This window comes from Lathamus discolor, chromosome 9 (genome assembly GCF_037157495.1).
Source record: "Lathamus discolor isolate bLatDis1 chromosome 9, bLatDis1.hap1, whole genome shotgun sequence".
Taxonomy (NCBI): domain Eukaryota; kingdom Metazoa; phylum Chordata; class Aves; order Psittaciformes; family Psittacidae; genus Lathamus; species Lathamus discolor.
The window spans coordinates 5,149,590-5,166,976 of record NC_088892.1 but is presented as its reverse complement, the minus strand read 5'-3'; the positions used below and the strand labels follow the sequence as shown (position 1 = coordinate 5,166,976).

At 43.4% G+C, this 17,387-nt stretch overlaps 1 protein-coding gene across 4 annotated transcripts in view; it reads left to right on the top strand.

Moving 5' to 3' along the window:
* The window catches only part of RPS6KA6 (ribosomal protein S6 kinase A6), a 52,916-nt gene extending 36,122 nt beyond the window's left edge, over nt 1-16,794 (top strand). For 3 of the 4 annotated variants that reach the window (XM_065689442.1, XM_065689441.1, XM_065689444.1), the window contains exon 22: nt 402-5,725. In XM_065689442.1, the coding sequence (XP_065545514.1) occupies nt 402-527 (126 nt within the window). In that variant the 3' untranslated portion in view covers nt 528-5,725. Of the gene's footprint in view, nt 1-401; nt 5,726-16,669 lie in introns of those variants that run through there. The other variant, XM_065689443.1, reaches the window with a different exon arrangement.
* Nucleotides 16,795-17,387: the final 593 nt, after the last annotated feature.

Genomic DNA, 17,387 nt, shown 5'->3' with positions numbered 1-17,387 from the left:
TTGTTGGATTTAAAACCAGCGTTATGTGATAGCTAGTCTTAATTGTGTTGTCTTCATAAGTCAGGACCTGAATAATCACTTTCATGGCTGTATTTGTTAAATTGATGCTCATGTCCTTGGAAGGTACTAATTTTGACCCATACTGAAAGGTGACTTCTACATCTAAGGTATGTAAAAGAAATATGCAGGAAAGAATAAGAAATGTCAGACACCTGTGTTTAGACACCTGAAGGATGCAGCAATAAATGTTTTTGTTTGTTTTTCAAAACAAACTTTAGAGACCACACATGACCTGCCTTAAGTCCTGTGGGGTTTTTTATAGCGTTAATTAAGAATTTATTTTCTTTATTTTTTTATTAAAATGACCTTTACAGGCTTTCCTGTATTTCATTGTTCTCTAGGGAGCCATGGCTGCTACATATTCTGCACTGAATCACAAGACATTTCAGCCAGTGTTAGAGCCTGTTGCAGCCTCCAGTTTAGCTCAGCGACGGAGCATGAAAAAGCTAACATCAACAGACTTATAGATCCACTGGGACACCTTAGCAAACAGAAGCAAGGGGAAAATCCGATAAGTGGCTCTATTTTGCCTGACCTGTGATCAAAAGGCATCTATGGTTTCCTGCTACACTACTTGAATTCTGTAAAAGTCCTTTTTTTAAAAAGAAAAAAAAAATCCACAGGTTCATACTGTGTTGTTTTACAGGCCGTATCTGTTAAATTAATTTAAACATCAGGTACACCATGATGAATTTCTCTACACTGTCCTTTAAGAGATCTGTTGCAAATATTCTTTCACGTTCTGTATAGTTTTGCTGGGTTCATTTAAAAAATGGTTTAGGGGACCGTTGCCAATGACCAAGTTGTACATAAAGTGTCAGTGTAAGTTTTCTTTTCTTCACACCATTAGACCCTGTTGTGAAGGACAAATTCTTAATTTTGTAATTGGGCACTTACTCATTTAACTTAATTAACTTGTTCACTACTATTATGAAAAGCTGACTAATGTATTGTGCCAGTGTTAAATGCATTAGTGTTAATTTGGAAGGTCTGTTTTTGCATGGTGCCAGTAACTGATAAGTTTATGTGAAAATACAAACAAAAGGGATGTGTAAGATTCTGCACTTTACCCATAAGCTTAATTTGATCGCTTCTGACCCAAAAGAAGTGGTGGTTAACAAATAGCCTCTTACAGGAAAATTAACATTTCTAGTTGTTACCATGAATGGTAGTGTGTCCTGCACTGAGCTGGAGAAAGTATGTGTATAAACTGCCAGAATTAAGGATGTCAATAACATTGGTACCCCTTTAAGACATCATTCAATCCAGTACTTTTATTTATTTTGTCTATCCATTAGTGCAAGGACTATATTACTGTTTCCTTGGCAGTTGTTTCCACTGAATAGACACAATATTAGGTTTGTTTGGTATATAAGGCAAACTGACACTTTATTATAACAAACTTGGCACGTGGATTTTATTTTTTATTTATTTGATTTTTATAGGACATTGCTTCTATCTGAATCTCTTGCCGCATGTACAAATATTACAGAACATAAATGCAAAATTCTAATTGCCTAACTGTAGGGGTAGGTCGGGAAAATAAATAAGCCTTGCAGTGTGCCCAGATAAGGGAATTCTCACCAGGACATTTCACAGTTATGGACAAGTTATTGACCATATCCTGTCGCCAGCAGTTCTTCACCCTCTCAGTCTTGATGTTAGAACTTCAGCTGTTTCTGGGTGCTGTGATGTGAAGGAAGTGAATTTCAGAGCCAGAATTATCTTGGGGTTTTCTGACTCAAAATCAGTGCTAACTGCTTTTAGACTGGGAGCGAGTGCATTCAGGGATGATGAGCTTAAAAGTATTTCAAAAGTTGTAGCAACTACTGTGCAGTTGTAGTGTCATGGTAGAATGGGATGCATTTTAGATACTAAGTATATGTGACCACAGTTAGACTGTGTGCAGAGAATCCAAGTGACCAAAAAAACAAATGTAGTTTGGACTGATTTGCCATTGTTGAATTTCGTGTCCCAAGTACCTTCGGTAGCCGATTACAAGACGCCAGTGAAGGCAGAACTTGGCATTCTGAGACAGGAAAAAAATAGCTTTCGGGAGAGTTCTGGCCTGACTGCCAAGAGAGGGAGTAGTAACTCTGATCTTAAAAGGCAGAGGATGCTGGCTGGTTTTCGCTTGTACCTGTGAAGTACCTGGTGACATTGGAAGTACTGTTAGATAAACTGCTTTTTTCTGTTGTGGTGGGGGAAGATGGAAGTTATCTGGCCAAATAGTTAGGTAAGAATATGTGTAGATTTGAGACTTAATGAATATAGCATAGGTGTGCTATTTGTATCATGCAGAACATACCCCATACTAAATTTCTTGAGTGTTTGATAGATGTTGGAAGCTTTAGGGGCCATTTGTGCCTAGTTTTGAGGTGCCTGCTTGAAATGCTTGAAAGCTTATCAAAGAGCACAACTGCTGCCTGGAAAGCTTATTGTTTAGTACAAAATCTGCCCCTTACGCAGCTGGTTCATCCTTCTACTCATTACTGAAGACCTTTGCCAGCAAGAATGCCTGTAAGCCTCTTCAGGCTATTGGTATAAATTTTTTTGTAAAGTCACAATTGACTGCCAGAAGAATATGGATTCATTCTAATGAAAAAAAAGAAAAAAACCCAATAAAGTGGTGGAAATAAAGCCCCCTGAGCTAAGGCCAAGGTAGTTTGGGTTGAATTGTAGTAGTAAAAACTGTTAGGGATAGAGGGCAATGCAAGGTGCAGAACACAACTAAAATGTCAAACCTGAGTTGTCTTCACCTTTCCCATAAGGCAGCAGCTGGTCTTTAATGGCTTTATTCATGAATCATTTAACAGTGTTTATACTGGTATTTTCTTTTAGCTTGCTTAGAAGCACCACATTATAAGCACCTTAAAAGCATTTTGCACAAAAGGAGTTGTAAGCAGCTGAAGGTACGTAAGTTCTTGGTGTGCAACACACAGGTGGTAAAAGTACACAAACAAGATGGATGTTCTGATTCCTAGCAAAGAATTTAAACTATCTTCTATAAAGTAGTCCCTTCTGTTTTTCTGTCATTACTAGCTTTTAGTGCAAGTGGTACTCCTGGGGTAAAAGCAAGGTTTCAGTGACTGCAGCATTACAAATTCGTCTCATCACAAGGCAAATATGTAGAAAAACACTTTTGTTCTATCTGAGGGGCCAGTGTACCCTGGTATTCCAGTTGTAATTGTTAATTGGAGGGGGAAGTTCACTTACTATGAATAATTCAGCATATCAGTCTTTGAAGCATTTTGGATATGCAGGGATGCAGAAGAGTTCCCTTGCAGTTTACTGAACTCTGTAGTATTTCATGTTCTTCTCCTCTGATACTTCCTTTTTTAATTTCTTGCATACTTAAAACTCTTTTTTCCCAAACATGGGTTTTGTTCAGCTAAGTAATGGTATAAAAGTAGCTTGGTCTGCATTATCACTTAAATGTTCAAATTCGGTGTTCTTTCAATTCCAACATGCTCTTGGCTAGTAGAGGGAAAGGTTAGTGTAAATTGTTTCCCTTTTGTATCATCTCTACACTGTTCACGGTTACAGTCTTTCTTACTGATTTACTTTTTTAAAAAAATGCTACTTTCTTTGATAAAGACTTGTCATTACAAAGAAATGGGCATACATATTAAGTATTCAAAGGGATTTCCAGAGAACTAAGTATTATCTTCAGTGATATAATACTTTGTCTGTTACTGACAGCAAAATAGCTTCTGCTCTGATGTTTGGTGATGGCAATTATAAATAAATGCTAGTTCTCAAGAGCATATAGAACCTGGTAACTTCTCTCTGAAGAAGGAAGATTTCCAGAGACATCAGCTATAGCTGGAGCAGGCTTATGGCCTATTGTGCTGTTCTTTCACCCCTCAGATATCGTGGTTTCTGTCTTCATTTATCCTTTTGGTTAAAAAGTGGGCAACTCTTTTGTATTCCTGTTACATAGCCAAAATCTATGCAGTGGAATCGATATCAGCCAGTGGTGTGTAAGAAAGAGCCTATACTCATTGCCACAGGGGGATTCATTTAAGCCACTCCTTTGTGGCTTGTGTTTGTCTCAATGCTGTTATCATATTGTGTGAAGCTTCTTTTCTACTATGCTTAAAACTAGGATATTTACTTTGACCATGTGAAGAGCCTGAGTTGTAGGTGGTCTAAGGGAGAAGGACCGTTTGAGACCTGTCTTGTAGTATGGTTTAAATGTTCTCCTTGCATCCAGAGAAGGCATCCAAAACCAGACCCAAGTGAGTCATGTTAAGCTTGAATTCCATCTTCCATAGTTCAATTCATTTTTCCAAAGCTGATCTTTACATGTCCAATAGTTAAAATTATCTGTAGCAGTCCTGAACAGCTAGAAGTTACTTGCAGTATACTTATAAACTGGTAATTTTGCAGTGACAGATTGCTGCATCCAGTGCTTTGCACTCTGTCCTCAGATTTTGCAGTTAAAAAGTTGGAATAGCTTGTAAGAATTGAGTTAAAAGAATTACACAGTTCTGTAGTAGTAATCTTGATTTGTATCAATGAAATTAGGCTCAAATATCAATGCAAACATGGGGATTTATGCGTTTCTGTAGCACTTAAGTGTTTTGTTTTTTTTTTTTAGTCCTATCCAGAATGAGAAGTTCATAAATATTTGTGGGAGGGAAGGGAGGAGCAGGTTTTTCTTTCTTTAAGTTTTCAGAAGGCTTCGGAAACTGTGGTAAAAGTCCTTATGTAATCTTATGGGAGCTCTAGGTGATTAAAAAGTTAAAGATCTCCTTGAAAGTTCATCCTAAAACTTTCTTGGGCGTGTATTGATACCTGTTGTTAGCATGCCTGCGCTGTCATTCATACCGTACCATCCTTTTGCATTAACACCCATGTGGTTAAGAATGCTGTTTGTCAGTGTGCTTTTTAAAACTTTATTCCCCCAAATTATGTTAGTGTTAAACCTACATTTTCTTTTGGGATTAGAAGAATGAATACAGATTTTAAACCCCCCACTCTTAATGTATAGCTAAAGCTGACTCGAATTATCCGAACTTATGTAATTAGGAGAGTGTCCTCCCCCAAATAATAGATGACTGTTTTTCTTGAGATTTTTCCTGTGTGATGAAAGCAAACTTTCTTCGAAAGCTTTAAAAGATACTTAATAGATTATGTATCTTAAGTAAGATTTGGGCAATAGTAAGTTTGAATAACATTGAATCTTCTTTTGGGTTCTTTGTTGGTGGGTTTTTTTTTTCCATGTGAGAACTAAAAAGATGCTCAAGGTGGATCTCCTTTGCAGGACAAAGTGTTCCTATTTTGTGTGATTTGCATTAGGCTTATGAGCAGCGTTTGCTAAGTAGTTGCATTGTCATAATATCCCAAGCACTTTGGCATCTTGCACTGATACTCTGATTAGAGCTAAAAGTCTTCTGGCACGTGACTGGCTATAAATCTCAGTATACGAAAGGGCATTAATTGAAGATGGTGTGCAATGAATTACATGCTCTCTGAGGTACTTCAAAGATGAAACTATACAAAAAGGTCCCCGTTATCAGATATTGTAACTGTCATTTCTTTCTCTGAGCATATTGTGGATTTTGTATCATACTGTATTTATTTCATTTAATTTTAAAAACAAATGTTTTCTTTAAAGCTCTGTATATATTGACATTAAAGTTTGCATTGTACTACGTTCTCTTGTTGTAAGGCTGACTCTGGTAGTGCATTGTATGGTGTGTTGTTTTTCTTTGCACTGTTGCCTTGAATTATGACATGCCAAAGACAACCTCAAGATTGTATTTATTTTTGTTAAACTTTGTGAATAATGATAAAGGTGCAGTTTTAAATAGCTGGCAGTTCCTTGAGTATTAGAATAAAAAGATTGCAAATTCATAATATTTTATAATTTACAAAAATCCATCATCTATGATTTGGAAGTTCACCAACTCCTTTTTTCTAAATTGATATCAAAAGCAAGGAGCAGACATTCCTAAACTAACCCTACTGTGAATTGCATTATTTGGGAAACCTTGCCAAAAATCTCTCATACATCAAGAGCTGTTTATAAATTTATACTCAGTCAAGTGTTTCATGCCACACTTTCAATAAAACATCCATTCACCAGTAGGATTGATGTATTACTTTAGGGTGGGATGATCTACCTTGCTGTTTTTCAAATATCTATTCAGATCTTACTTAATCTATAAAGAGGAAATAGTTTTTCTGCAGAGATCTGGTCCTTGGGATACAGGTGCTTGTGTTAGGAATGATTACATTAAAGCCAGTGACCTGCACACTGCTCAGATTTGAGCATATGTGTCAGCTTTCACCATGCAAGGTCTCAGGAGCTGCAGGAGGTGGCTCTGCCTCCCAACGCCGCTTTGGCTTTGCATTTAAGCTGATGAAGTGCTGCAGATTATTGAACACTTCTGTCCTATACCCCAACTGTTGCTGTGAAGCTGAATGTCGCTGGTATCCCTTCTACAAGGTGATGGAACAGCTCAGTATGCGGTTGATAATCCCCTTCATGGGACTATAAGGTGAGATTGCGATACAACAGTTGATGTTAAAATGCTTCCAAGGTATTTCATAGAATCATAGAATTTGGTAACTAATGCTGCTGCTTGTATTCAGAATGGGTTACAGATGCCTTATTTTTCAGTTACCCTCTCAGTCCAAAAACACAGAATAGTTTTTTTTCCCACAATTTGCCTGAATGAAGTCTATCTCCTTGTACTTGCTCCTGTTTGCTGACACAAGACACTTCTAAAAGTGCATTGGGGCCTGTCAGTGGTGGAGTTGCCTGCACACAAACCCCTCAGCAATTTGGGGGAGGATCGAGTGCTTCAGCTTTTTCTTTACTATTTTAATTAATAAACTGGTAAGTGAAGAAGGAAAGGGAAAGCAGGAGCTAACTAAACAAGCACTGAGCTCTTCGTCAGTCATATCCTGCTCATTCTGCTTTCCTGCAGACATGGTTCTTGGAAGCTGTTTTCCCCATGATTCATCCGTGGAGCTTTATGATTGTAAGAGGCACCTTCCCACATCTGTGTTTTGTGCTTTTATGGGGTAGGAAATGTTTTAAGGTGAAGAAAATGCTGTCACAGATACTAAAAATATGCTTATTCAGCTGAGTAGTGTTCTGGAGGCAGTCACCAGGTCAACTTCACATCATCACCAGCAGCATAGACCTGCTGTGCTGGACACTGAGGAGCTGGGACTAAGGAGAGCGACTGTTTTAATTCTTGAGTGTAAGCTGTTCAGTGATGGACCTTGAGGATGGGGAGCAGGAGGTAAGGACGGGCAGTTAAATGATACACTGGTCTTAGCTGAAATCCAGAATTAAGAGTGCTCTTTTCAGACTGCTCCCTAATGAAGTGAAGGTTAAGTCTTATTACTGAATGTGGTACCTCCTTAGTGGGGCAGAATATGTGTCATGGCATTTCCACCTCGACACATCTCTGCCCAAGCCCTAATTTGTAGCAGGAAGAGATAGCCAGTGTCTGCTGATGTATTTGCCCCAAATACGGATTTAACTGTATTTGTAATAATTTTTGTTTCAGTTTCTCCCCCAGAGCTTCTGGAGAATTTATCTTAAAGAGGCTGGGGCTTCTTGAAAGACACAAGAAAGCTTTGCCAGCTGTGCAGGTCACGTTCTTCCCTTGCTGTTCTGCTGTTCCTTAAGGACAGTTTTCACCAGTGTTCGGGCAAGGGCTGCCTCGCAGCTCCCCCTTTGGTCTGTTACTTCGCAATTCCAGCCCCAGTGCAAATCTTTTAACTCTCCATAGCCAGTTTGGTGCCTGCTCTTAGATTTCTAGCATCCAAAGCATATTACCCCATAATCGTGCTGTGCCAAGTCCCAGCATCTAAGCGAAGTTTAATGCACTAATGCTGGCTAATAGTGTGAATTGCTTTATTCCTGGACAGATATGTTTTTGGCTGTCAGCGTCCCAGTTTGTGTCCTGGTCTCTGCTGAGATGGCTGGGATTTGTGTCTACAAAGGGCTGTGTGCTTCTTGATTTAGGCGGGCTACATTTGCTTTTACTTCTAAAAGCTTTGAGGGGAGTTAAAACCGTGTTTGTGGAGCACTGACTCAGCACTGTGCATTGCTAATCTGGCAGCTGGGTGTACTGAGAGCCTTTAGGCTTGTTTGGAGGTTTTCAACTAGGATGCTGATCATGTAGCAGGTGTTAGCAGCAGGTATTGTGTTGTCTTCCCCTTCTTTTGGGCTGAATTTGATGGTTTTATGGGTGAGCGAGCAGCTATAGGAGGAGGGGTGAAGTGTAACACGGGGGCTGATGCACTGAACGGATGCAGTTCGTTGCTCTGGAGAAATGGGTACCGGTAAGGTACAGGGACACAGCATCCCTAAACCCGTGCTCAGTTCCGGTGGCGGTGCCGCCTGTCGCGCCCGCTGCGGTGCCGGTGCAGGGTCCCGGCGGTGCTGAAGCAAGGGGCATCTCCGCGGCTGCAGCCGGCTGCGGTCCCTCCGCCCCGCCGGCTCCTGCTCCGCCCGCTCGGAGCCTGCGCTCCCCGGTGCCTCCGGGAGAGGGAAGCCGCGCTCCGCGCCCGTGCCCGCTCCGGCCGCTCCCGCAGTGCTGCCCCCGGCGCCGTTCCTCCGGTGTGAGAGCGTTCCGAGGCCGCTTACGGCTGGAGGGTGCAGGGCGAGGACGGTGCCGCTGGAGGCCGATTGCTTTTTATGTTATTATTGTTGTTAGCATCATTATTAATTGTCTTTCCTGCGGCTGCGCTGTTGAGCGCAACTTGCTGTTCTCCTGGCTGTGGGCTCGCTTCGGTGTTCATACCCCACAAACAGCAGAGCATTCGCCAGTGAGCCGCTTCTGGTGCCTAAAGGGGCCAGCAAGAAAGCTGGAGAGGAGCTTCTGACAAGGGCCTGTAGGGACAGGATGTGGGAGAATGGCTTCAACCTGCCCGAGGGGAGATGAGCTGAGCTCTTAGGCAGAAGCTCTTCCCTGTGAGGGTGCTGAGGCGCTGGCACAGGGTGCCCAGAGAAGCTGTGGCTGCCCCATCCCTGGCAGTGCTCAAGGCCAGGTTGGACACAGGGGCTTGGAGCAAGCTGCTCCAGTGGAAGGGGTCCCTGCCTGTGGCAGGGGTTGGAGCTGGATGAGCTTTAGGGTTCTTTCCAGTTCAAACCAGGCCGTGATTCCATAATGATTCTATGAGACATGCATTGAGACGCCTTCACCCCTGCTGCCCGATACCCTCCTGCTCCTCTTGACTGAGGAAAGGACAGGCAGGCGCAGGCAGCTGCCTGCAGTGGAGGGCTCTGGTGGGGCAGCTCCTGGAACACGGAGTTCGTGCACCCCTGGCGAGTTTTTCCCAGGATTATCAATGTTGGGAAAGGTGGAGCAGGAGGGCGAAGGTGATGCAGCAGGGAGAGCAGGGTGGGCTGCGGTATGGGACCTGCAGGGCCACCTCATGTAGAATGTTTGGTGATACCAGAACGTGGGACTGGCCTCTTATGGCACTCCATTTGCTCTTCCTTAGTAGGCAAAGTTGGTGCAGCTAAATAGAACAGCTGCAGATATGGGAACAGGCAAGAGGCAAGCTTGGAACCTTCTGAGCTAGAGCAAAAACCTAAAGATCCACAAAATATTGATTTCTTTTTTTTTTTTAAAAAAAAGGAAGAATTTTGAGATCAAAGCAGAGATCGGGTGTATATTTCTAGTGAATTTTTCAAAGCTATTGAATGCTGCTTCAGCCAAATTAACTTGGACACCTGTATACTTGCAAATGCAACTTTACACATCATTACTATCCTGGTTACAGAATCTATTGCAGTTTAATGTGCTATGATACTCCAGGGTTCAGCATCTGGAGTAAATTCCACAATAGCAAAGCCCTCATTAAATCCTGCTAATTAGACAGCAATTTAGGATTAAAAATCACTTCAGAGCTTGCCTCCCCGAATCAGAACAGCACTTTATGTGCTTTGCTGAAGGGTGATGAAGAGAACCCCTGCCCTGTGTCACCATGTCCCATGAGGGCTGCCGTATGCATGGGGGAACTGCCATAACTCACTGGCTGGGACTTCTCTTCGGTGTATGGGGTTTCTTGTACCTTCATTTACACTTGTTTATGTCCTCTCCCATGCCAACTGGGAGCATATCCTTTAGGGATAACACATCCTTTAGCAGTCTGGCTAATTTTCTGTGCCTCATGGAAGATGATCAAACTCCAAAACAGCTGAAACAATGGATTTAAATGCATGGTTGTCAGTGATGGACTATGCCACCGGAAGGGCAAACTGCTGGGAATCAGTAACGTAACTGAGAGCTCCCAGCCAGCTCCTGACAAAGGCAGTGCAAACTTGGCTTCAAATTAATTCTTGCGAATAAACATTTGCAATGCTACAGGCCAAACGCATGCTTCAGAATCCTTCACTATTTATTACCGTGCTTAATTTTCTTTCTTAAATATATTTTGGGCTTGGGGCTGTTAAGAATTTAATTTTTGAGGTACTTTAATGAATTATCAAATGTGTTTTAAACAGAAATGAATAACTAATAAATGCCGAAAGTGATTTATTTCCCGCAATGAGGAAAGACCTTTGTATTTAATTAAAATATTGGCCTAAATTGTTGGAAAGTAAAGGGGAAAGAAATACAAAAGTGGATCAATTGAAGTTTTGATTAACTTGCTAAATCACAAACTGGTTTCCCTCTGCTGCAGCAGAGCTGGGCTGGGGAGGAACCAGCTCTTGGTGCTGTGTGCGGTTAAGCCCTGCTCCACCATGAGCATCCCCTGAGGCCCCTGCACACTGCCCCGGTGCAAGGCTTGTCTGTAAAATGATGCTATGGTGAGACTGGGGGGAAATGTAGCAAAATGGTCAAAAACCATCATAAGGATCCTTCAATTTCTTCCTAAAAGGCAGGGAAATCATTTTCCCCTGGAGGAGACATCTGGATTGGGTCATTGGTGTAGGCTGTGTAAAAGGCCAACAAGGGGTTGCTCATAGATGTGGGGAATCTGCGGTTTAACACACTTTGTATGTTAAAGAAAAGTGACTTAGCTTAGGGTGTAAGTTATCAGGTATGAGACACCCAAACTCTACAATACGTGACTTGTAGGAGTTGGGTGACTCGTACCAGTATTTGCTACCTGATGGGCTGCTGCTTTTTGCAGGTCACCGTGCTGCAGTGCAGGACTTCAGAGTGACAAGGTTGGATTTAATTATCAGCACTTGTCCTTGCGCTAGTTACCTGATGCAGTTCCCAGTGTTGGGCTGGCTCTGGGATGCTCCTGAGCCTATTTGTTCATTTGCATTTGGCAAAACATTTCCCAAAATACAAAGATGGTTCTCACTGCCTTGATTTTAACAAGCAGCTCTCCCTCTGCATCGTTTCCTCATGGTGCTGCCAGGAAAGCTACTATTGGATATTTCAGACCTTGGGGCTGAGTCTGTAGTTAGATTTTTGGCTTGACTCAGGTGAGCTTCCCACTGAGCTCTGGAATACCGTTATTGTTGGGATGCTTTTTTCCCCACTGGGACACAGTTACCTTGGTTTTCTCCTGACAAAATGATGAAGCAACTCTAGAAAGCGGCTTTGAAGCAGAAATGTATTTCTGGGGGGGTAACTTGGCCGGTATGCTGAGGAGGAGCTGCTGCATGGTTCCAGCTGTGCCACCCTTGGAGAGGTGGGGAAGGCTTCACTCTAAAGCAATTTGTGGACCCATTTGGCTTCAGGCTGTAAAATAAGAGATGTCAGCGTTTTCTTATGACATTAACACTTGGGTGCGCAGCCATGATTCTGAGCTCTTCTTTACAGATTGTATTCTTGATAGGAAGCATTTCTTGTGCTGGGATCCCTCTCCTGTGGTGCTGGGACCACTCTGCGCCCACCCATGGCACATCAAACCCCAGAGCTGAAGTTCTATCAGTGAAACCAGCTCCTCCATCCTCTGTATATAAGCAAAATAGGACATTTCGCTGCAGGATGGTGCTGGGGAGGAGTGGATGAGCAACATTCGATCAGTGCCAGCAGTTGGCGTAGCCTTGGATGCTGTCCCATGGGGAGGGTGACCAGGGGGGATGCACCACAGTGGGTACCTGGGTGTCCCCATCATCAGCGAGGGTCACCTGGAGAAAGAGGCAAGTTTTAATTAACCCTTTAATTAACCTTTTAATTAATCCAATCAAATAAGTCACAGCCTTACCCAAGGTGCAGACCTGCGTGCTCTGCCCTCTGCTCGGCTGCCCATGGCTGTGTCCCCATCAGTGCCCGGTGGTTCGGGGTGGTCCCTCCCAGCAGCCCTGGGCAGAGGCTCAGCCCTGGCTCTCATGGGGACACCGGGTGAGGAGCTCTGCTTTGACCTGGGGAAGGGGGTGATGGCGAATCCTTCCTTCAGCGAGAGGATTTCCAGGCAGGGAGGTGGGACGCCAGCTCCCGGTGCTTCCTGGCTTTCCCTGGTGGTTGCGGCAGAGAGCTGGGAGGCGACCAAAGGTGTGGGGAGCACGGGTGGGTTTCCTGAGCGTTGCTGATGGTTTTCCCTGGATGGGCTTTGCTGTGTGGCCAGAGCGAAGGAGACGTGGCTGGAGGGAGAGGCTGGGGGGGACGCCAGTGCTCTCCCCAGTTCACTCCAGTTATCTAAACCCCCTGAATGGTTTCCCTTCACAGCAGCCTGCGCGGTGACCAGGGCTGCAGTGGGAAGGGTTATGGTGTCACTCGCTGTTGAGCACGGGGCCGGAGCAGAGCCCATCCCAGTGGCCGGAGCAGGAGGTGGCTTTTTCCACTCGGTGATGAAAACCAGCGGGTGCTGTCGGCTGCGCTGGGGCTGGGGACGCCGCAGGCTTGGTTCCAATGGCCACCTTGTGCTGCCCATGGGTGGCTGCGGGGGGTGGCTGGCACCAATGTGCCGAGGCAGCCCCTGGGATGGAAACGTTGGAGTGGCGGAGGCTGTTTGACCATCTGGTGTCTCGGGATGATCCTGGTCCAGGAAGAGAATTTGTTTGGTTTTGTTAAACATCCCCAAGCTGCTCATATTGGCCAACAACCTCTCCCATTTGTGCTGGGCATGAGGACGCGCTCCCTTCCCTGTGGTCCTGGGAGAGCCGGTGTTTTGCGATAGATTTTAAGTCGGGGATGCGCAGTGACCCTTTTTAATACTCACAGTAACTTTATGGGCATGTAAAGCTGATGGCTTTGAGCGGGGCTTTGTCCCTGGCCGCTTTGCCTTTGGAAACGCCAGAGCAAAACTCATCCCTGGTTGTTGCATGAGATGGAAATCTTGGATATCTGAAAATTAGAAGGAAGAGACAAGCACAGGAAAAGGAAGTTTTAACTTGCCCGTGGCGCGCAGGTCTGGGCATACTTGGATGATGAAAATATTCTTGTAGCTGTTGAAGTCAATCAGGACAGAAATGTTCATTCTGCAAATTGTTTTCTGTGCTCTGAACAGGGAGTAAGTTGCATATTGCTAATGACTAATGCTAACAGAAGTAATACCTGCATAGTGCTGTAAATAAATGCAACAACACGTAAAGGTACTCTGTTAACTCAGAATGACATTTTTGGTTAAATATCACCTAAGCTGCCACCCTCTCCTGCTGGAAACCCTATTCCATACAATCTGTGTTAGCACTGCCCAGGGTAAAGCCCCAGTAGAGCTCAGTCTGGAGCTTCGTGTCTTGCTGCTGGTCTCTGTATTAGTGGTTTAGGGTCTGGAGAAAGCTGCAACCTGGGAGAAGTCACCCGGTTCCTCATCTTTTGGCTGAGGACCGGTCCGTCTGTGCCCACATTCATCTTGCTTTGCCGTTCGGGGTTACTTTGCTTTGGGGAAACTTGCTGCTGAGAGGCGGTGTGCTCCATCGCCCTGCATGCTGGCTGGCGGTGCTGGTGTGTCATTGCTTTTTCTGACACTGTTTTCTCCTGTGAGTCCCCAGCCTGTTTGTCTTATCCTTCAGATAAGGCAGTGACACAGAAGCAGGTACAACCTCTGAATCGTGGCTTGCTGGATGAACAGCAGCTTACCCTGTTTAAAACTGGTGTAACTACACTTCACCTGGAATGGCACAACATCAAGGAGATGTGATGTTATAAGCCCATATTTTTCTGACCATTTTAATGTGTTTGTGTTTTTTTAAGTGAAAAGAAAACAGCTGTGAGAATGAAGAGGGGTTTATGGTTCAGGTGAGCTTCTAATTTCAGTTTTGAATCTGGGGCTCGTGTAATGCTTAAAATGACACGAGCCTCATCTTGACATGGGGATTTATGTGCCCAGCTTCCTGCACATTGAGATGAGAATACCTCTCATTAATTTTTGTGGCCCGAAACTGAGCTTGATTTAGATGCTTTCTTCCCAAGGGAAGAGACATTTTGTAAAATCGCTGCAGTGGTAATTGTTCGGAGTTCAGAGTGAACTAACTTAAATTTCGCATGAATCAATTGTGTACTGTGAATGATTTATGCCCTAGCACATGCCTTCAAATGTCCTTACAAATTATCTGGAGCTAAGAATAGGATGATTTGCTGCCAGTGACACTTGGTACTATTCAGCAAAAAGTGTTTGCTTGCAGATCTTGTTATAGGAAGGGCCAGCTCACCAGTGGGGTCAGTAAAACACAAATTCCTTCCAGGTTTCCCTTTCTCCAGCGTGCAAGAATGCACGCACATACACATGCATCCCATCATCTCTTCTACAAGGTACCTCTTAGCAGGGTTTGTTTTTACACCTTACATCCACCACTCCTCCTCAGCAGAAGACACAAAACCTTTGAGAACCAGAAACAGCGATGCTCAACAAAGCTAGAGGTCTGACAAAGGTGTCCCTGCTAACTGTTTTCCAAAGGTGTGAGCATCACGGGGAGGGAAGTATTGTTTGAGATGCAAAGATAAAAAGCTGCATGCAATTTAGTACTTGGATGGAACTAGAAAGGGAAATTCAAAATGAAACATCAAACAAAATTTCTTAATGGCTTAGAGGATGAAGCTATCATAAAAAGGCATCAGGAAAGAAACACTAGAAAATCAATTTATCGAACTGTGAAATTTTGCAATTTTTGGCAAGTTTCTTTAGGCTGCTATATTCCCCCCCCCCCCCCTTATTTTTTTAAGATAGGATTTATAGAAAAGAGATAAAGTCCTTTTTTTTTCTCGGTGCTTTGAAATTTCCTTAATTATTTTTACTTGGAAATTATTTTTCTTTGGAGCCTTTTGAATGCTTGAATCGATTTCCGTTTCTTCTCTTATTAATGAAATCATTCATCCGAGAAAACTTTGGAGAAGAGAGATCTAATTTACACACCTACCCTAGTGAAAAGAAATAAGGTGAACAATCAGCTGGACCATCTGTAGGATTATTGCTACTCCAACATAAACTATTTAAGAAAATGTCTATGGGGAAATATGTGGAAATGTAATAACTTAATCCTAAATATCATGACAACAAAGCAAATAACTGAGTATATTGTAGAGACTGAGAACATGAGCAGAGATAGCTGCTCATCCAGGAGGTCTGGGTTAGGCAGCAATCTAGCCCTTAAAAAGAGACTGTCCTGAAGGTTGCTGTGATGCCATGCATGTTGCTGGCTTACTGAGAAAAAAAATCTCATTTTCTTTACTGTCTTGACACTGCACATGATGCGCTTGCATACGATGTACTTTAAGGCCAGAGGGATGATGGGTCTTAAAGGGGGTATTGAATTCAGTAGCGTTTCACTATGGTAAGTACTGAGTTTGTGGTTGGACTAAGGCTGACATATCTAAATTCTCTTCAGTTTAAAGATTTCAGATGTTAGAATATCAAGATCCTGCACACTTCTCTTTGTTAGTACATTACCTGGGGCTTTAGAAGTGTGAGCATTCCTATCTGGGCTGTATTATATGAGGAACTATGCAAGCTCATCACAACTGACCTAAAAGCCTGATTATTTATTTGTTACCTTTGACCAACTATTTTCACCCTCCCTTTATTTAGCTCTGCCAAAAATGGCTTCTTTTTCTAGCTAATCTTGGAGGAGGGATGTGAAACTGATCAGCTCATGGAGGTGGCCACAGGTCAGACAGACAGGAGGGCAGCCCAGATGCTGGGCAGATGTGAGGGTATTTTGAAGTCCCTTGTCAGAGCTTCACTGTGGATCAGTAGAGTGATAATGACAGAAATGCTTACTGTAGAATCATAGAATAGTCAGGGTTGGAAAGGACCTTAAGATCATCCAGTTCCAACCCCCTGCCATGGGCAGGGACACCTCACACTAAACCATGTCACCCAAGGCCTTACTGTAGGACCGTGTGTGACTGCATCGCGAATCTCCGCTCACTCAGTACCTACCCCTACAACACAGCATCTCCCGAGTCAAGCTCACCCACCGCCGGGAGGGAACGAAGCCAGACGGGGTGAAGTCTGAGTTTGTTGTGGAGATGTCAAGAAAACCTGTACTCTGCCATTGCCAGGCCTGTGCAGAGCAATTATTCATGCTGGAGACCCAATGCTAGGAGACATGGGCTCAGAGAGAGGGAATGTCTAGTGCTAGTAGGACGAGATCATTGTGCTGTAGCTTGAATGAAAGGCATTATTTTTTTCATAACAAAGATAAGACAGGCCATGAAAGACACTTTTTTTGCATGAAGGAAGAAGGCGTTATCTTGCTTAAATGATTTAGACAGACTTTATTTTCTAGGAAAGCCATGTGTCTCTTCATGGATCATTGTCTCCAAACTGCACTGCTCAGTGAGACCTTCCGTCTATGGAAAAGAGACCCAAATAGTGTGAATTGAGCCGGTGACCTTCCACCACTGTAAGTCAGGAGCCATAGAAATGTTTGTCAACACTGAAAAGAAACGGTTGTACTTTGAGATGCTTTCCTAGGAAAAAGTCCTCAATATGGAGTTGCAGTGTGGATAGATTTTGGTGCGGATCTGCCAGGGCACATAGTTTTCTTTCTCTTTTGAAATAAAATGTGGAAGTCAGCCAGAGTGTCTGAGATTTTGGAATATTATAAGGGAAATGTTCAATGTGCCTGTTCTCATTCTGAATTCAGGTGAGCTGAGCTCTGCGTATAATTAATTTTCTAGAAGCAACACAAGTGTATTTTGGGGGAAGTGATATGCACTAGTCTGCAGAGAAAAATCCCCAGGTCCCAATTCAAACAGAACCTGTGGCCACCAGCCCCGAAGGTATTTTTCCACTGAGGGAGAAAGGATTGTCGCTTGTTCTTGGTCAGATGAAATTCTGGATTTAGTGCAAAATACAAGGATATTTGAGGTTATTTCTGATAACTTGGGATCCTAAACTCATCAAAACCCAGTGATTCTTCCTCCTGCAGAGACAGTTACTGGAAGTGGGAATTACTCTTTTTGGGTTATCTCCGCTTCCTTCCCCCCTTCTTGACACAAAGA